The following is a 21,098-nucleotide window of genomic DNA, read 5'->3' as shown; positions in this document are numbered from 1 at the left end:
CATCATAGTCATTATTGCAGATAAACCTTTCACCTATTTTGAGAACCTGTGAACTGGAAGAACAAGGTGGAGATAAGGAAGGACTGAAGTGACCCCAGGTCAACATCGGGGTTTTGCTGCACTATCCTCTTTCTTTATCAGTCACCAAAGAACACTCCTATCTTCTTTTTAGACTAAACTCCAGAGATATCGTTATCTCGCAGCGATAATTAAAATCTGGTAAGTTATTGACATGTCCAACCGGAAGATTAATTTGGCAATCACGTGATTACACAAACAGCACATTCCAGCGTCACGCAGAGGCTACACTGGGAAGAGAATGGTATAAAACCCGGGATGCTTTGAGCTGGGCGTCAGATGACCCTTCCACCATAGAGGTGGGGTAAAGAAGCTAGGAGCTCTTTCAGTCACCAAGCTCACTGTGTGGAACGGGTTCAGTAGTGAACTACAAAGAAGAAAGAGAAGACCGAGGGGTCGTCTTCACCATGGCTCGTGGTGTTCCCCTCTCCACCGTCTGTCTCCTGTTGCTCTGGACTGCTGCCGCTCCGCTCTTCAGGTGAGAACGACACCTGTTCTGAACCCGCTGTACATCGTCTGGCCTTGTCATGTTATACATGGTTTTTATACTGTTGTTTTCTTTTAATTGACGGTGAAAAAATAACTCCGAGTAAGCAGAAATTATGTTCACACATATCGTCTGCATGTTAAGTACTGCCTACTTTCTTCAAGTGTATCTTTATCAATTCATAAACATCGCAACACCATCCTGCTCCCTCCTCCTCTGTATGTATCTCTGTGCAGATTATGCTGTCTGTCTGTCTGTGGGTTTGTCTCTGTCTCTGTCTGTCTCTCTCTCTCTCTCTGGACTTAAACTGTATTCAATCAACCATTTTTCTTTATGTTTGAAACAGAGCGCATCGGGTGAAACGGCAAGATGCAGGTGAGTTCCTCAGACTATATTTCACTATCATTCCAACAAGAATACATTCTTTGAAATAAGGCTGGAGGGGAAGGACTGGTTCGCAGTGTCCCTGATTTTTACAGCGATTTGTTGGTTTCATTAATGTGATGGAATATCTAAGATAGTTCCATTTGACTGGTTGTTTTTTGCCTGGATAATAGGATTGTTGTATAGTTGCTTAGTCCGTTGATGGACGGGTTGATTACATTGGTGGTTGACTAGTTAATTGGTTCATTTCTTGGCATTGGTAAGTGTTGAGTAGATACTTTGTTGGTTAGTTGGTGATTTCAGTGGTTGACTGGTTGTCTAATTGGTTGATGTTTGTTTTGTTTTATATCTTTTTCTAAAGGAAGGGAAATAGAGGGTGGCGAGGAGTGGGATGGTTGTGGTGACATGCATGTGGAAAAGGTTTCAAATGAACATATTCTTTTTGATTGATTGTATCATTTTGACGATCCTTTCAAAAGCTGTATCGAAAACGTGACTGCCTTATAAACATAGATAGTAATGACACGTGGACGGTACAAGTAACATGTTTGCTGACAAAGTGCTATAAAAGGATAGAACATAGATAGTAATGACACGTGGACGGTACAAGTAGCATGTTTGCTGACAAAGTGCTATAAAAGAACAGAGAAAATGACACTTTCAAACCCTTCCGTTCTTCATGCACTACTACTAGTAATAATAATGATAATCACAACAATAATGATGATAGCAATGATAATGAACATAACTTTGATACTGCTGATGAGGTGATGGCTGTAACATTTTTTCAACTACTACTATTATCAATGGTAATTTTGATAACAACAACTACTACTACTGCTACTGCTGCTGCTACTATACTACTACTACTACTGCTAATGATGATGATGCTGATGATAATGATCATTATAACAGTAGTGATTATTTTGCTAGTAATAATGAGCTGATGGTTGCAATACAAGTATTACTACTTCTATCAATAATTACGGTTATTGTGGTGATGGCGGTGACAACAGGGACTTGAAATTCAGACCAATCCGAGACCAGGGGAATTTCACAAAGAGCTGTTCTGATGCATAATTGTCTGGCATCCAGTACCTTTTTCTCTGAGAGATATTGTTCACATGCTGTCTCCTTTCTTTCAGGCTGTACGCAACCCCCTGACCCACCCAACGGAAAATTCGCGTGCGAAGTGGATATGTTCTTCCTGTGAGTAAGCCACTTTTGTGTGAAGTGGAGGAGAAATCAAAGTGAGAGAATGTGATGGACTGTAGTACCATTTCAAAAACGCATGAAAGCAAATGCGCACTTGCTCGCACGCAACGTCTTACGACCCCCCCCCCCCCCCCACCCCCACCATCCCCCCTTCCGCCCCCCCCCCAGACCCCTCCCGCACCCCTCCTCCTCCCCCCCCCCCCCCGCGCCACCCCCCCCCCCCCACCCCCCACCCCCGGGTCAATTATGAATTTGTCTTTCCCGTCAATATGTACTTGCATACAGTTCGAGTACGTTCTCGTACTCGTACACGCACGCACAGTGCACACACGCATTTTCCCTTTATTGAATAGACGTGAAATCAATTACCAAACAGCCAGCCAGCCAGCCAGCCAGCCAACACACACACACACACACACACACACACAGATACACACACACACACACACACACACGTACACACGCACACACGCACACACGCACGCACGCACGCGTTCACATCCATGTGCATTCACTACCCTTCCTTCCAAACGGTACTGTAAGGCCTGTTCACCTCCAGTCAGTCTGAATTGTGTTGACTCCACACTTACACTGTCCAGTGAGTACTGACCTCATGTCTCATGGCCACAGGACCTGCACAGCGACCTGTAACGACGGTTACCAGTTCGAAGACCAGTCAGTCAGCATCGTGCACCAGTGTGACCAGTTCTCTGTCATCTGGTTCTCGGGGCCCGACGTTCCAGCCTGCATACGTGAGTTCCACTCGCACTGTTGTATTCATCAAAGTATTCATTCGTCAAAAATGATCTGCATTGGGCTATACATGCCTCTGGCTGGAGGCAAAAAAAGTTTCATTTCTAAAGAGCGGGTTTAAACGTGCTCTACCGTTAAACGTCCCTTGCAAATGCATTCAATATTTTCACAATACTTTGTATATGGGGCATTTAGTAATGATCTAACTGTCATGCTCTTAACAGCCCTGTTAGTTCTGTTAGCATTCAATAAGGCAGGAGTATTAACTTCAAAAGACGGAAAGGAATTCGGTATATTCTTTCAACAATATTACACATTTCAGATGATGATAAACGATGAGGAAGTTCAATTGCGTTCAAAGCGTTTTAGCTCAGAGTTTTGCAAGACGATCTGCACTTGCATTAGAAATAAGCCCACAGTGTCAGGGAATCCAACACATTTCAATATTAGTTCCTCTCATTTGAATACAGTAAATCTAAAACTTACTTTAAAAATGATGTTATGATTCATGTTTGTACGAAATGATTTGAGAGACTGCAGACCTGATTTTAAAATCGACACAAAATAAAACATTAACCGTGTTTTTCAATTAGATGTGTTAATGCAATATCTTAAATCTTTATGTAGATGCAATAGTTTATTAGTTTCAGTCATTTTAGTAACATTGCCAACAATTCTGCAGGATCGGTCATGTAGAAATAAGCATTTTCCCCAGAATTTATGACACTGGCATTCAGCCGATAATATTAGCAGCCAACTGGAAAAAAAAACATCTGAGATATTTTGTGTACAATATAGATCAGATATGAAGCGTTTTGACTATGATAATGTATTGTTGCAATTCTACACGGGTTCCAAAATGCCATTTCGTGAGATTCTCTAAAATCGCCGATTTTTTTTAACATTCAAAACTCAATATCTCAAAAACTATTTGAGATACTGCTTTGAAATTTGGTGTGGCTTCATACTTTATTGCACTCTTTAATGGTTACGAATATGAAGCTTCTGCTATACATTTGAAAATTTGGCCGGACCTACCTGTATCTAGTCTTCTCTTGTACTGTTGAGTGCACATGAGTCTGAGGATATCAAAAAACAGTTTTAAAGGAGAGAGGCGAAAAATATGTTTTGAAAGAGATCGAATCCCAGCAAAATGTTAGAAAAAAAATGACAGAAAATAGTGAAATACGTGCAAGATATTCAGTCTGCTTCTTAAGTAAAGCAATATTTTTGTGGTCTACTTTTTAATAGCGATTGGCTACGTACAGTTTTCCCATTTGAGGGTTCACTCCGTTTTGTGTTTGTGCCTTTTGACATCACCCCCCTCCTTATAGCCTATATTCTGTTATCATGATGCTTAGCCTGTTCAGGACGGGGACTGGACGTAGCTAAGCACACGAGCGTTTACCTATTACCCCCTCTACCCCCACCTCTCTCTCTCTCTCTCTCTCTCTCTCCGCCTCGGTGGGCTTTGCGCGTGCGTACGAAGCGGACGTGTGTGTCACACAGTGGTACTATTCTTGGCAAATTTTCAGGATATACTGAAAGTCAGGTACCTAAAGTTTGCCACCTACTTCATGTATCACCATGCCTTCAGGACAGCTGGACTTCAGACCAAGATGCGGCGCTTTTCTGCCAGTATTTCTCCGTTTCATGTGGAAAAGGGCAGTGTTCAAGAGAAAAATGTGGGTCTCCATGTTGACAGTTCGCTCTCGCCCAGCCGGTGCTCTCCTTGGTTTGACACTCGTGTATTTGTTCTGGGGGGCGAATTTGTTCCAGCGTCGTGGAGACTTTGACCTGCTTTTACGCTGCGGGGATATCGAATCCAACCCTGGACCCAACTCCGACCAAGGCTCTTCTGGATCCATGCGGCAGACCCGGCTCTCAGGACATGAACACTAATTTGAACAGTAAGATGGATGATATGTACAAAAGCATGAACAGTAAGTTAGATGATGTGAAGCAAGAAGTGTCCTGTGTACGCCAGGAATGCAGTGCTCTACACGAACTTGTGGGTGGACTTAGAGAAGAGGTGAGTGAGCTGCGTCAGAAAAACGACCATCTTGAACAAAGAAACAGTGACTTATATACTAAAGTTAATGACTTAGAAAAGAGGTGTGACGATCTTGAGAACAGGTCCAGACGAAACAATCTCATTTTCTATGGTATGCCGAAAAGAGAAGGTGAAACAAACGCAGACTGTGAGGCACGGCTTCAGGATATGTTCACAGATACTCTTGAGCTGTCAGACACTGTAGAGTTTGACCGTGTACACCGACTGAACTCAAAGACAGACTCTCCCATAATTGCTTGTTGTGCATCTTATAAGCAGAAAATCAGTGTGTTAAAGGCTAAACAAAAACTGAGGGGTACTAATGTGTTCGTGGGGGAGGATTTTTCACAAAGGGTTCGGGAGATAAGGAGGAAGCTGAATCCTCACCTGAAAAAGGCCAGAAGCGAAGGCAAACAAGTACGCATGGTTTTCGACCATCTCTTCATAGATGGGAGAAAGTATGGCTTAGATGCACATGACGCACTGAAAGAAAGAAGATAGGGATCTGGCCGGCTCCGGGTACATAATGTTTTTGGGTGGGACACTTTTCAGTTGAACCCTAAAGAAAAGCATGCACCGGTCTGTTCTCGAGTTCGCGAAGGCAATATTGGGGTCACGCCATGTACTGCACGGGAAAAATCAGAGAACGCGGGTTTGGGCTTGGTTCAATTCGATGAAAACACAAAATTTACCAGTCCGTGTGAGATTACACTTGCCCGTTTTAATAGTAAGGTAACGGAAAATGATAGTTTTCTGTCAAGTAAAAACGGTGATGATGATAATGGTGGTGGTGGTGATGGTGATGATGATCGTGGGGGTGGAGGTGTTGGTAATGACGATAATTATTTTGTAAATACATCAATTCCATCCTTTGTACATTCAAATATATTTTTTGCGAATACACTGAGATCGATTTCATTTTTGTCCTGGAATGTTAATGGTCTACGTTCAAAGTTCATATTCAGTGATTTCTTGACATATGTTTTGTCTTTTGATTTTGTTTGCATCGTTGAAACATTTGAAGAAGACTGTAATTCTGATCTGTTTCCTGGTTTTACTGTGTATTGCAAATCTGCTGTTAAGTTCACTAGACAAGGGAGGAAATCAGGAGGTATTGTATGTTTAATAAGGAATCAGTTCTGTCCCTTTGTTACAAAATTAGATGTTGGATATGAAAATATATGTGCATTTGTCATTAATAAATGTTTATTTGGGAGCCCCAAAGATGTCCTTTATGTTTGTATTTATCTACCACCAGAAGGTTCCCCTTTCTATATCCACTTTAACTATGATCATGGTATAGCCATACTCGAAGATTGTTTGTCAAACTTGCTGTTGAACCTGGATGATGTTGATATAATTCTTTGTGGTGATTTTAATAGTCGAATATCTGATATTTTTCCTTCTCATCCAATAAAAGATAACCTCGGATCTTACTATAAAAGCTGTTCAGTGAATCATAATCGCAAGTCTCAGGATACACAGACGAATTCGTATGGAAAATATATGTTGAATATGTGCACTGCCTTGGATTTGACAGTAATGAATGGATTGTGTAATGGCGACCAAGAAGGTCGTTATACCTACTCATGCGAAAGTGGAAGCAGTGTCAACGACTACTTTATTTTGTCCAATGATTTTTATGATTTTGTTTGTGATATATGTGATTTACGTGTTGCAGATCGTTTTGAATCTGACCATTTTCCTTTGGAATACAGTATAACATTTCCAGCTGAAATTCTAGTCAGAAATAGTGATAGTAATGATAAACAGGTAATAGAGAAATATGTGTGGAGTGATGAATATGGTCAAGTCTTTTGCAGTAGAATGTGTGAGATTGAAGTCAACGATAAATTTAAAATGGCTCTTGAATTAATTGAAGTTGATGTTAATGAAGCTTTGACAGTGTTTAATGATTGTATCAGAGAGTGTGCATCTTGTATGAAGAAAACTATTGTAGTTGATCACAGTAAATATCAAGAGGGTTGGTTTGATAAAGAATGCAGATGTAGCAGGAGTAAATTACGTGGATTACTGAGAAAATGTCGAAGAACTTTAGATAAAGATGATAATATTTCTTATGTAAGGGCTAGAAGAGAATATAAACATATGTTAGCTAGGAAGAAAAAAGTGTTTAATGAAAATTTGTTAAATAAATTAATGGCTTCAGTAAATGACCAAAAAGAATTTTGGGAATGTATTAATAGATTATCTCTAAAAAAAAAAAAAAAAGAAACAACCCAAAAATAACATATCAGTGGATGACTGGTTTAAGCACTTTAAAGCTTTACTAGAGAAAGATTTGACTTCTGATAACGATTATGATTTGCCAGAAATAGAAAATGAAGTTATAAACCGCCCTATTTCTCGAGAAGAAGTTCTGATTGCACTTAGAAAAATAAAGAAACGTAAAGCTGCAGGGCCTGATGGTATTATTGGAGAATTGTTGAATTCTTTAATGTTTTATTTGAAAAGGGTATTTTTCCTGAGAATTGGTGTGAATCAATAACTCTTCCACTATATAAGAAAGGTGATATTAATAATACGAATAATTATAGAGGTATTTCACTATCTAATGTCTGTAGTAAGGTGTTTAGTTCAATAATTAATCGTAGACTTCAAGAATATGTAGAATATAATAATACGACAGGTGAGCACCAAGCGGGGTTTAAAAAGGGGTATTCAACAATCGATCATATGTTTACTCTTTTAGCGCTCGTTCAAAAACAATTTTCTTTTAATCGTAAACGTTATGTAGCATTCATTGATTTTGAGAAGGCATTCGATTCCATCAACAGAAACTTACTATGGCCTATCTTAATTAAAAGTGGGATAAGTGGGAAGCTCTATAAATGTGTGAAGAGCATGTACAATGTAGTTAAAACGAAAATAAGGTGTGGCGATAAACTAACTGATTATATTAACTGTACAAGAGGGGTAAAGCAGGGAGATGTATGTAGCCCTATATTGTTTTCATTATTTATAAACGAATTGGCGTTAGATGTAATTGATAAAGGGAGACATGGTGCTAGATTTACTGTGGATTTTATGGAATTGTTCATTTTGCTGCTGGCTGATGATGTAGTTTTGCTCTCAGAGACAGTTGTAGGGTTGCAAACGCAACTAAATAATTTGAAAAATTCAGCAAATGAATTGCAGTTAAAAATTAACATGGATAAAAGTAGTATAATTGTTTTCAGGAAGGGGGGTTATTTAGCATCGAGGGAAAGATGGGTGTATGATGGTATTGCTATGCCTGTTGCTAATGCTTATAAGTATCTTGGGATTATATTTTCTACTCGTTTGAGTTTTGTAGCTGCCTGCAGAGATTTGTCTAGTAAAGCAAAGTATAAGTTACTAAATATTATGAAAAAACTTTTCATGTTAAATAATAATTCTCTAGAGCTTTTTACTAGAGTGTTCGATGCCCAGATTCAGCCCATGGTACAGTATGGGTCAGAGTTATGGGGTTTGGATAAGAATGCTGTTGTGCATTGTGAATCTTTACATTTATTTGGACTTAAAAGGTTTTTGGGTATTGATATGAAAACACCAAACGATTTAGTATATGGAGAAACAAATAGACATCCAGTTTATATAAACTCTGCAATCAGTTGTATTCGCTATTGGCTAAAGCTACTGAAAATGAGTGCAGATCGACTGCCAAGAAAATCGTACAACATGTTATATGACTTAGACTTAAGAGGCAAAAGAAACAGGGTTTCAAACGTACGAATATGTATTTGTGAACTCGGGTTTGGGTATGCTTGGTATTTCCAAAATGTAGGTTTAGATAATGTATTTTTGCAAACTCTTCGCCAGCGTATGATAGATTGTAGATGGCAGAGTTGGGAAAACCATATTCAGTCTAGTGAAAGGTTTGGTATATACAGGGGTTATGTTTCTACTCATTTAGTGAAGAATTATCTCTTGTTTAATATGGATAGACATCTCAGATTCATTTTGGCAAGATTTAGACTTGGTATATCGGAAATAAACACTCACAGGTACCGATATAAAAATGTACACAATTCTGATCTCTTTTGTCCATTGTGTAAAGAGTCGATAGAAGATGAAGTACACTTTGTTTTGAAATGCCCCGTTTTGTGTGTTCTTCGTGAAAAATTTATCCCAAAGAAATATTATATATACCCATGTTCATTTCGATTTAATCTGCTGATGGCATCTACAGATGACGGACTTATACGTAATTTGGCTCTATATTTATATAAAGCTTTTCACTTAAGAGATATAATTATGTCGTGATTAATTGCTATAGTTCTGATGACATACACTAATGTTGTTATCGCCCCTCGTTCATATGGGGCTTTGGCCTTAATGAATAAACCATCTGAATCTGAATCTGAATCTCTCTCCGCCTCCTCCTCCTTACCCTCTCCTTCTCCTGTTTTCCATGCCTTTGTTTTGTTTTTACAGTTTGTAAAGGGATGATGAAAAGAAGTTTTTACCTAATCTGTTTACCCCCAATAAAACATTCAACTTCGAGTTCTCTCTCGTCAGATTGAACTGAACTGACTGTGCGCATAAAAATAAACGCACATTTTGATTACATGTGTGTGTGTGTGTGTGTGTGTGTGTGTGTGTGTGTTTCCATGGAACAGCCGTGTGCCCTCGGCCTTGCCTTAACGGCGGCACGTGCAGTCAGCCCAACCACTGTGACTGCCCGCCCGGCTTTGGGGGAGACCAGTGCCAGCATCGTGAGTAGTCCCTGTGTCTGTCTTCCTGTCAGCCTTATCTTTCTGTTTGTCGTTCTGTATGTCTGCATGCTTGTCTGTCCGTCTGTCTCAGTCTCTCATCCAGTCTCTTGTCATGTATGCGTGCATACGCGCGCACATATTTGTTTATATGAGGGCGTGCGTGTATTTTTGGTCAGCGCGTAGGTGTGTGTGTGTGTGTGTGTGTGCAGTGAACTGTACTGTGTGTGTGTGCTACAGGTCAGGAAGTGTGTCGAGACCCTCCAGACCCCGCCTTCGGCACGCTCACCTGTATGGCGGGGCCCAGCGAGGCCAAGACGTGCAGTGTGCAGTGTCAGGCGGGCTACAGTGTCCAGTCCGCACAGGCTACCCAGTTCATTTGTGACTCCGCGGGCACCTGGACGCCTCCCAAGGACACCATCCCCAACTGTGTGCAGGGTTCGTTCAGATGAAGGCACCCAGTTGTGCTTCTGTTTAGTGCTTTGGGCATATCCACGATTTGTTTTTCTTGTGTTCCGTGAAAAGGATAACACAACATCGGGTTCAGCAGTCAAACGAATGGCTTGACGATCCAAGAAAAAAAAGGGAACTAAAGCACATCACATACACAAACATGCACATGTACCCTCCATCCCCCCATTCAATATATTCAATATTCACAAGACGAATCACATTCACAATGATCAAATAAGTATATACATTCATTCAAGTATTGTTGCGTTTGAGAAGGACACTTCACACGCATAGCTCCCCATTGTTTACCCTGATGAATGTGCCGTTTGCTGTTTGCCAGATGTAGCGGTGGGCACCACACCAGGCGGTCCGTACGTCCAGCCCACAGGAACAGGTCAGTGGTGTACGGGATAACCAGTGCTCATGACCCCCAGGCACAGTTAGCTTTAGATTCCACCAAGGTTCCTTCACATCTGTTCTCAAATTCTAGATTCTGGATACATACTGAAGACAGTTTACTTAGAAACAAAACCCTGAACTTACTTTTACACCACCTTCATCAGCAAAACCTGATACAGGAACGTCTTGAGTTGGACAGGCGATTCACAGCTGCATTGATGTTGCCTGGTCACAGGTTACCGACCGTGGTGTTGCATTGCACTGCCATAAGTTGGAGGGAATTTGAGGCCAGGCTGTAATATACAAGTAAATTCAATGTTTTGATTTCTCGTGCAGAGAAATGCTGTGACATTTAATCTACAATATTTAGGAAACGATTTTACCGGTTTCACAGACTTTGTTGGTTTGAGCATGGATTGACATTTATTGAATTTTATTTCGTTGAAGTAAATTAGGGGAAGTTTCAAGATTTGTTGCTCTGTGCATATTTACCAAAATGATGGCCGGTGGGAAGTGTTTAGCAGAAATAGCTTGTAACTGTGTCTGTTTGTTTTACATGGAAAAGCAAGAGTTATGGTACTTGATTCTCGTCAGTGCTGTTTACCAAATTGATCACCTACAATGTTTAAAGGATATTAACCTATATCTGATTATCCAAAAAAATCCATGAAATAAGGTTGAAATGGTTCCAGATGAAAATTAATTACCATATTCTTGTGACAAATTCGGTTTTGATGAAGATGGGAATACTCCCACATAATATGTGTAATTTTTGTAAGGAAGAAAGAGATACAATTCTGCATTATTTATGGGAATGTAACCATGTACAACATTTTTGGAAGATTTTGTGAGATATTTAAAAGAAAAGTGTTTACATTGTGATAGACTTAACCTGAACGACACACTGGTGCTTTTTGGACATAACATAACGAAAACTGATGAATGTTTCTCATATATCTTATTGATAGCTAAATTCTATATATACAAATGTAGAATCAACAAAGTAAAACCAATATTACAAATGTTTAAAAAAGACCTCAAACAGGCATATGAAATAGACAAGTATGCCTTTAACATAACTATGGAATATAACAAGTTTGTGGAAAAATGGGCACTTTATAACTGTTTGATACAAGATTAAGCTTTTCAATGCTACCTTGGAACTTTGACATTGAACATATATTGTTTTGCTGTTATAGATGTGTCAGTACTTAGAACTTAATTATATGCTTACCCTATACTTTCTAATGCACAAAAGATATAAATTATGTATCTGTAAACCTTTGTCTGAATAAAAAATGTTGAAAAAAAACAAAAACAAAAAACCTATATCTGATTAATCAAGGTGATTATTTTCCACTCTATGCACATAATGCTTTCTTACATTTGATATGGTTTAAGTTTGAGGATGACCAGAAGGCTCAGTTTAATGTTAAGCCAATTCATATTTCCATGCTGAGAATACTTTTTTGAATTATCTTTTAAAGTCTGTAGAGGCTGATGTGTGATTAACCACTACAACTGATGTGAGAGAAACTACAGTAAGTAAAAATAGTCAGTTTTCTGACTGGTTTTGGGCGTGTGTTTTTCTTATTGCTGAAAATGGATTCCACTAAACAAAACTTGTTGCAGAGGATAGTGAACGATTGTCTGTTGGAAGAAGCATTGCATTAGAATGAACATAACACCAGTCAGTCCAAAGTACATGAATGAGTCAAAATAAAGGAAAGGCCAGGCTGACCATGTTGGTATGTGGCCCACAGCCACCACCCCCACCACGCCAGTGGGAGCCGCCATGTGCGTGGCCTGGGGCCAGGAGCACTACCGCACCTTTGACAACAAGGTGTACACCTTCACCGGCGCCTGCACCTATGTGCTGGCCAGGGACTGCACCGACAACACCTTCACCGTTACCGTCATCAACGACAGGAATTGCCACTCCGGGGCCACTTGCAAGCGGGAGTTGGATATCTATATTGGGAGTGCCAAGGTGAGGGCTTCGTGTGTGTGCGTTTGGGGAATGGAAGGGGGTGGGGTGGTGTATGTGTATTTGTGTGGGTGTGGGTGTGTTAGAGAAAAAGTGTGTGTGTGTGTGTGTGTGTGTGTGTGTGTGTGTGTGAACCTGAGCAGTTACTTTCATTTTTGGTTTGTTTTAATCATTTTGTTTGTTTTGTCCACCTGTAAAAATGATTGTTTACAATACAAACCGTTTCTCGATTCCCGCTGTTTTGTTGTTGTTGTTTTTTCAGGTGTCCCTTCGTCAGGGCAGCAGCGGTCCCGAGGTGACGTGGGATGGCACGTCACTGTCAGTGCCGACGTCACGCAGTGGCACAGTGTTTCAGCAGGTCGGCCGTTACCTCACCGTACAGACACCGCTGGGTTTCCTGGTCAAGTGGGACGGACACGAGTCCATTTTCTTCAGGGTCAGTGACCATGCTTCACTCAGGAAAGCTTTTCAACCGTTGACAGATCGGAAAGACAGAAGCGTTATATTGTATTCTGTTGTGTTGTATCGCATTGCATCGCACCACATCGCTTCACGTCGCGTTGTATTGTATTGTGTTGTATCGCATTGCATCGCATCGCATCGCTTCACGTCGCATTGTATTGTATTGTATTGCATTGTGTTGTATTGCATTGCATCGCATCGCATCGCTTCACGTCGCATTGTATTGTATTGTGTTGTATCGCATTGCATCGCATCGCATCGCTTCACGTCGCATTGTATTGTATTGCATTGTGTTGTATCGCATTACATCGCATCGCATTGCTTCACGTCGCATTGTATTGTGTTGTATTGTATTGCATTGTGTTGCATCGCATTACATCGCATCGCATTGCTTCACGTCGCATTGTATTGTCTTGTATTGTATTGTATTGTATTGTATTACCCCTTTGTCAAAGCAGTGGATGTATCTGCTGCGGAGATACAATGCCAGATCAAGCCCATGTGAATGAAATCTAGATTTAATTTAATTAATAGCACAGATTCTGTTTAAACCGATGAGGAATGCCGCAACATCAAAAAACTAAAAATCACACCTTTGCTTCTTTAATGTTGACACGCTCTGTTTTAATCGGTACGTTTTCAGCATATGAACTTAATGGGTGGTCTGTGTAATGAAAAATTACATCATCCATTCTTAAGAAAATTTAGATGAAAAAGGTTTTCTACAATTATCCGTGTACTGTTGATGAAACTCAGTCGATGTCATACCTCCAAGTCAGCAAAGGTTGAAATGGCCGATATCATGTTTCTTGTCGGACCTTTCACTGAAAATATTATCATCTAGAAAGGTATTATATCGTTGCATGGATGGTTGTGGTTCCCCACTGACATGACGCCCGTTGTGATGCAGGCGATGTCCACCCTGAAGGGAAAGCTGTGCGGGCTGTGTGGTAACTACGACGGAAACAAGGACAACGACTTCACTACAGAAGGAGGAACGCTGGTCAATTATGCTGGTGCCTTTGGCACTGCCTGGAAGAGAACAGAACTTGGAGAAGGTGGGAATCAACGTTTACGTGTGTATAATATCAAACTTTTACTCAGTCATAAGTATTTGAATGTCCACATTCCAGATTTAAAAGAATCGTAATTGAAGAAAACGACACTCAGTTTTTAACAAGCGTTTACCTTTAAGAACAGACACGTAACAGATCATTGAAAAGAAATTTCACATTGTCTGTAATTTTGGAACACTGAATTGAAACAGATCTCACATTTGTTTGGAATCCGACAATGTTATCTTACCTGTTTCCTGGATTGGACGATGTGACATTTCCATCGTCATGTCTTCTTTCAGCGCCGTGTCCTGATTCCAGTCAGCAGCAGACGTGTGACGTGGCCGTTGCCAGACGTGCCTTGCATCGCTGTGCTGCCCTAAAGACTGACCCTGCTTTTGCTGCCTGTCATGGGGTGTGTGGATCATGATATTGATAGTACTAATAATATTTGTAGTGATAATGACAATAATAATAATAGTAATAATAAATATTATCACTATTACTGTTATTGTCATTATCATTGTTATTCCTTTATCTACGAGGGTCATTCAATAAATAAGGTGAATTTTTCGGTATAAGGACTTCTAATACAGATAGAAGCTTACTTTAAAAAAAAAAATTTTTTTGTTTTACTTCTTTTTCACATGGATGTAATTTGTTTTGCAGATTAAAAAAAACTTTGAGAGTTTTGGCGATTAACAAAGATGGCCGACCAAGAAGCATGCTCCAGGATTGAACAGCGGTCAGTTATCAAGTTTTTGGTTGCTGAAGGGTGCAAACCAGTTGAAATTCATAGGAGAATGTCAACTATGTATGGTGCCACATGTTTCAGCCGAAAAAATGTCTACAAGTGGGCTAAATTGTTTAAAGAAGGACGGAGCAGTGTTGAGGATGAAGACAGGCCTGGAAGGCCTACAGAAGTGAGGTCTCCTGAGGTGATCGAATCAGTCAATGACCTCATTCAGTCTGACAGAAGGGTGACAGTGGATGACATTGCAAGGACTTTGAGCTTATCTGTTGGGACAGCACACAAAATTGTCCATGATGACCTTGGCTACTCGAAGGTCAGCTGCCGGTGGGTGCCAAAGATGCAAGGCCTCACACAGCAGCCCGAACGGTGCAGACCATCAACGAGCTGGGCTGGGAACTGCTCCCTCATCCCCCTTACAGCCCAGACCTTGCCCCTTCAGACTTTCACCTGTTTGGTCCCTTGAAAGCGTTCACGAGAGGCACGAAGTTTGAAAGTGACGATGAAGTCAAAAGTGTTGTGAGCGACTGGCTGAGACATCAGTCCAAAGATTTTTACGCTGAGGGAATACGGAAGCTTGTGCACAGATGGGAAAAGTGTGTGACAGTGCTGGGAGACTACGTTGAAAATTTTTTTTTTAAAGTAAGCTTCTATCTGTATTAGAAGTCCTTATACCGAAAAATTCACCTTATTTATTGAATGACCCTCGTATATAGCACTTTCACACCCAACTCTAACAGTAAGCATAACTCATCAATACACAGACGGCTGGAGAAACAATGGAGGGAAAGGGGGAGGGAATGAAGGAGTCTTTCTGGAAAGAGGTTGGTTTTTAGGCCAGACGTGAAAGAGCTGTCTCCCCTTTTCTGATACCATTGCACACTGTACTGTGAGACACAGCGTCATCAGACATTGTGTGACGTGACACGTAATTCAACACTGCAGCTCAAGTGTTCATTTCTGCAAGAGGGATCTTGAAAATTATATTTATCAGCTATCAGTGGCCAATCCTTCCTCAATACAACGTGTTGTCAACGTGATTCTATGGCATAAACGGCCGAGACGTTTTTCATGTCTTACCACTCCTACAATCCAGAAAAGCCGAGAAGTTGAGCAGAAAAAATAAATTATATATACTGTGGCCACTTTAAGTCAAGTACAAAATGATACGTGCCAGTTAAGAACGGCACATGCCGTTTCCTAGAGTTGGTGAACAGATTTATTTTCCGAAACTTTTTTTGTCGGGAGGGGTGAGGAGGAGAATGGGGGGTGGGGGGGATAGGCAAATCTGAATCAATGTCTTTTTTTGTTGTTGTGATATTGAAATATACTGTTATATACGTCATGTCAGCTTTTCTTTTCGCAAGATACCATTTGATATGTTCGCTGAGTCACTCTTCACTTCTAGATTTGTGCCCATGTATTTATTTATTGAATTCCTTCAAATTGCAAAGTGTGTGGTGGATATAATGTTTGTTTCATATTTCCCAGGCCATCGTTGTGGACACGTATCTGCAAACGTGCAAGTTTGACTGCTGTAACAAGGATGAGGACAGCTGTAACTGTAAGTCCATGGAGGCCTATTCAAGGGCCTGTATGGACCGAGGGGTCAGTCTCAACTGGCGCAAAGTGGACCGCTGCCGTGAGTCCCCTTTGCCTTGTACTCTGTAGCTGTACTTGATGTTGTTAGTGTAGTTGTGGGTGTTATACATTTTCTTTTTCTTTTTTTTAAATTTTGATGGTGTTAGTGGTAATGGTGGTCTTTCCCTCCTCCCTCCTCCTCTTCATCCAGTTTGTCGGCGTCGTCGTACCCTCCCCCTCTTTCTCCTTCCGCTTTCTCTATTTCTTCTATTCCTCATCCTCCTTTTCTTTTTTCAAAGTTGTAACTCATGTGTGTGTGTGTGTGTGTGTGTGTGTGTGTGTGTGTGTGTGTGTGTCTATCTGTTTGCCACCACAGCCGTACCATGCAGCAACGGCAAGGTGTACCAGGAATGCGGCACTGCCTGTGTCAAGACGTGCCAGAATCTCAACACCCAGTGCTCAGACGGCACCTGTGTGGACGGCTGCTTCTGTCCCCCGGGGACCGTGCAGAACGGAGACCAATGTGTGCCCCCCTCCCAGTGCCCCTGCACGCGGGGTACCCAGACCTACAGCAACGGGGCGACAATTCAGGACGACTGCAACACGTGGTCAGTAAAACGGTCAACCCTGGTCCAGAGAGCGCGGCTGCTGTTTCAGATCTGTCAGATTCATTACATAGTGTCTCGTATTTGTTTATTTATTTCTATCATAAATGATGATTAACAAATATATATGTATATATATATATATGAAGTTTATACCAACGAATGATTGAGTACAGAAATCAAACAATTCCTCAATCCTTTCATTGGTTCAGTATATAGGGGCAATTTGTGCAGACGACGAACAACGTCTATTAAAAGAACATGAAAACTGGCGAATGTTGTGTAGTATATATGAGTTAATTTCGTGCATCTATTGTGCCACCGATTCTTATCTATAAATGGTGGCTACCAATATCATTGAACAATGTTTTTCAGAAATTCTACTAACCTTGACAATGATGTTAACATATTCTTTGTGGTGTGATGTACTGCTTACTCTATAAATATTTTGTATCGTATTTTGTCCCTTTACGTCACACTGGCTTTCTCTGTGTGAAGTTTGAGCAGCTCTCCCCGAGGAGAGCGCGTCGTCACAGTGCGATGCCACTCATTTTACGTGGCTGCAAGTGTTACTGTTTTACTACTATACTGGATTTTTTCTATCAAATTTTGACGGAGAAACCCGTTTGTTACCATGGATTATTTTGCATGCGCCAATTGTATGTTACGATATCTAGCCTTTTTCGTTTCGTTTGAAAGACAAATACCCAGACTACTATTTAAGGTCCAGTTGAGGGACGGGAGTTAGAATTATCGGTCCATGTTCATAGTAATGCATAATTATGTCTCACCAGCTTTGTGAACATCGCAATATCCGAAGTTTTTCCTGACTGAAAATTTCATGCCGTGCTCTTCGTTTCCTGCAGTACCTGTGCTGGCGGCAAGTTCACCTGCACCAACAAGAAGTGCGACGCCAGGTGCTCAGCTACAGGTGACCCTCACTACCTGACTTTCGATGGTAAACGGTTTGACTTCATGGGCAACTGTTCCTATTACCTGCTGTACAACAACGACTTTGACATTATCGTGGACAACATCAACTGTGGCCACAGCGAGTTCGCCACGTGCACCAAGTCCGTCACCATCGACATCAACGGCATGACCATCAAGATGGACCACAACCACCAGCTATTTGTCAACGGAAGGGAGATCACCCAGCTGCCTTTTGAAATACCGGGTCTCAAGGTCTTCATGGCCTCTGTGCTCTTCCTGGAGGTGACGCTCTTTTGTGTGTGCATCTGTGTGTGTGTGTGTGTGTGTGTGTGTGTGTGAAGTGTGTGTGTGTGTGTGTGTGTGTGTGTGTGTGTGTGTGCCAGAATTTTGGAAAACAGTTTTTATTTTGATGATGATGGGCGTCATAAAGATGTTGCTATGGGGTCCTTTAAGATTTATGGCTACTTGAAAAGGATGTACTCTGATAATATATCCCGGCGTTGACCAGGCTGAGAGATACAATCACCTGCAGTGTTAGTCATGAAATTTGAGTAATAATCCAAAAGACGCATCTGTGAAGTAGATGACCCTCGACTGTGTGATCCCAGTCTTCCCATTTGAGCCCACAGCACACTCATCTCTCGGTAGGAGCCGAAGACTTGTCGGAAAAAACACATAAGACGGGGATCGATACCGCGTCCTTAGTCGTCAGTCCGCGACATAGTCTTCATTTCATATTCATAGTGTGAGTGTCTCCCCTTCATTACTCATGATGAATTTTCGTATTCATGATAACATTGTTTTCTTGGATGAAACAATGCGTATAATTTAACAAGTTTGCTGATTGACATGGGATTGCTTTCAAATCAATAGCACCACATAGCTGTTTTCTAACTTTCGAGATGTTCATTCATTCACACAAAATTGTCTTTTTCGAAATGACACCACAGAGCTATTATGAATGTGAATACTTTCTTATTTACATGGTACTGATTTCCATAGCACCGTTGGTGCTCTTGGCACATTGGTTCAACACGATTTCCACCATGACCCGAAACGCGCACCACTCGCCTTACACTTGTTTGTATGGTACGTGTGTCAAACCAAATTGCCTAAAACCCGCGCAAATGGAGAAATGGTTCTCAAATACGTCCCGTCAGATAACAATAAAACATGAACCTTTGAACAACATTCATTTTCAGTGTGCAGTAAAATGATATAAATTTTTGCATCAACACATTTACGGACTCCCTCATTTTTAGCACAGAAAAGACAATCGTCCAGGTGTAAGTGAAAGTGACGGTGACTGTGCTGTGTGCAGGCCGACCTGTCTAACGGGGTGAAGATTCTGTGGGACGGACGTACCCGGGTGTACGTGACCGCCCCCTCCTCCCTCCGGGGCCACACCCAGGGACTGTGCGGCACCTTCGACAACAACCAGGCCAACGACCTGACCACGCGGGAGAACATCGTTGAGAATAATCCCAACCTGTTCGGCAACACGTGGAAGACGAGGTCTGATTGTAAAGACCTGCCCGCAGTGCTGCCGCCCAACCCCTGTGAGACCAACGCTCAGCGCAAGGCTCAGGCCAAGGCCATGTGTGACAAGCTGCTCAGCGATGCCTTCAAACGTACGTCCAGCTTACTGCTCTTCACAGAGCTTTGACTTCGAAAGACAATATGATAATGATAATCATCATCGTTATAAATTATAAAGCACTGACTCTTGTGTGGAGACTCACTTGACAGTCCCTGAAGAGGAACATGTCGTTTCACAACGCTCAGTTTTTCTTATACACCCCTTCCATTTGTAAGTTTTAAAGACTCATGAGTCGTCTTTGGTTTTATCGACCATCCCACACGAGGTGATCGACCTTAAGTTTTTTGTTCAGTCGTGTGGGTTTAAGCGTGGTTCTGATCTCAAAACTGGAGTGAAGTCTCTCTCTCTCTCTCTCTCTCTCTCTCTCTCTCTCTCTCTGTGTGTGTGTGTGTGTGTGTGTGTGTGTGTGTGTGTGTGATTAAGCTTAAGGTCTTGCCTTGTGTTGAATCATCCCATTTACCAGTCTCAATTGTGTTAGACACAAGAGCTGACCAGTCAGGGAAAGAGGGTCCGGGAGAAAACTCGGATCAGTCAAACTCGAAATGGTCAGAGAAAATAACATGGGATAATGAAAAAACTAACATATTTCTGGATAGCTTAAACTCTGATGTTCTACTAGATATGTTCACCCAAGCTACTCTTCTGGTCAAAGAAAACGTTAATTCAGTACTTGAGCTTTTCACTCAGTCTCTACTGAAAGCCAGTGAATGTATGCTGAAAAGAGTACAGACCGGCAATAAGCACAGAGGTGCACTCTGGTTTGATGAGGACTGTAAACAAGCAAAGCTAAAAGCTAGGACTGATTTGCATTTATTTCGAAGAACGAAAGATCCCTCGGATGCAGCAACATTTGTAGAGTCTCGTAAAGCATACGTCATTGCTTAAAAAGAAGAAGTCCAAATACAATCGGGAAAAGGCTAAATTACTTTCTTCTTTCACAAAGGATTCGTCTTCCTTTTGGAAAGAGCTTAGACAGATTTCAGGGAGGAAGAAAAATGCAGCAAGCACCCACATAACTGAAGAGGAATGGTTTAACCATTTTAAAAATCTGTTCAGTTCTGACACGTTGCCTGAGAACGACATTAGTTTAGACAATAACAATGGTGTAAATGACAGTGATACTGACGATGATCTAAACCATCCGATATCAGAACAGGAAGTCCGTAATGCAGTAAATAAACTTAAAAAGGGAAAGGCACCTGGAGTGGATGGTGTTCTTGCAGAGATGCTGAAAGCAGCTGGCGATACTGCCATTCACTTTCTGACTAACCTATTTAATGTTCTGTTTGAGAAAGGTTTATATCCCGAAGAGTGGACAAAGGCAGCTATCGTCCCAATTTTCAAAAAGGGGGATAAACATTCACCAGACAATTATAGGGGTGTATCGCTGCTTAGTCTGATTAGTAAATGTTATACGTCTGTGTTAAACCAAAGGCTTGTTGTATGGACTGAAGCAAACAGTAAGTTGTCAGAGTCACAGGCTGGATTTAGAAAGGGTTACTCAACGGTAGATAATATCTTCACTTTAAATGCTATTGTTGAAAAATGCCTTTCGAAAAGAGGTGGTAAATTATATGCATGCTTTGT

General features: G+C 41.2%; 1 protein-coding gene across 1 annotated transcript in view; it reads left to right on the top strand.

Annotated features, from left to right (window-relative positions):
* The first annotated feature begins 485 nt into the window (after nucleotides 1–485).
* Nucleotides 486–21,098, top strand: part of LOC143294198 (uncharacterized) — a 117,193-nt gene continuing 96,580 nt past the window's right edge. The window contains exons 1-15 of the mRNA XM_076605629.1: nucleotides 486–556; nucleotides 2,795–2,916; nucleotides 4,466–4,652; nucleotides 4,905–4,949; nucleotides 9,633–9,688; nucleotides 9,926–10,123; nucleotides 10,479–10,532; nucleotides 12,301–12,527; nucleotides 12,787–12,960; nucleotides 13,897–14,044; nucleotides 14,344–14,456; nucleotides 16,284–16,434; nucleotides 16,750–16,981; nucleotides 17,845–18,193; nucleotides 19,233–19,542. Coding sequence (XP_076461744.1) covers nucleotides 486–556; nucleotides 2,795–2,916; nucleotides 4,466–4,652; nucleotides 4,905–4,949; nucleotides 9,633–9,688; nucleotides 9,926–10,123; nucleotides 10,479–10,532; nucleotides 12,301–12,527; nucleotides 12,787–12,960; nucleotides 13,897–14,044; nucleotides 14,344–14,456; nucleotides 16,284–16,434; nucleotides 16,750–16,981; nucleotides 17,845–18,193; nucleotides 19,233–19,542 — 2,437 coding nt within the window. The remainder of the gene's footprint in view (nucleotides 557–2,794; nucleotides 2,917–4,465; nucleotides 4,653–4,904; nucleotides 4,950–9,632; nucleotides 9,689–9,925; nucleotides 10,124–10,478; nucleotides 10,533–12,300; nucleotides 12,528–12,786; nucleotides 12,961–13,896; nucleotides 14,045–14,343; nucleotides 14,457–16,283; nucleotides 16,435–16,749; nucleotides 16,982–17,844; nucleotides 18,194–19,232; nucleotides 19,543–21,098) is intronic.

Source organism: Babylonia areolata, chromosome 19 (genome assembly GCF_041734735.1).
Source record: "Babylonia areolata isolate BAREFJ2019XMU chromosome 19, ASM4173473v1, whole genome shotgun sequence".
NCBI classification, from domain to species: domain Eukaryota; kingdom Metazoa; phylum Mollusca; class Gastropoda; order Neogastropoda; family Buccinidae; genus Babylonia; species Babylonia areolata.
The sequence above is the reverse complement of the archived record's forward strand: the minus strand, read 5'-3'. Positions and strand labels throughout refer to the sequence as shown.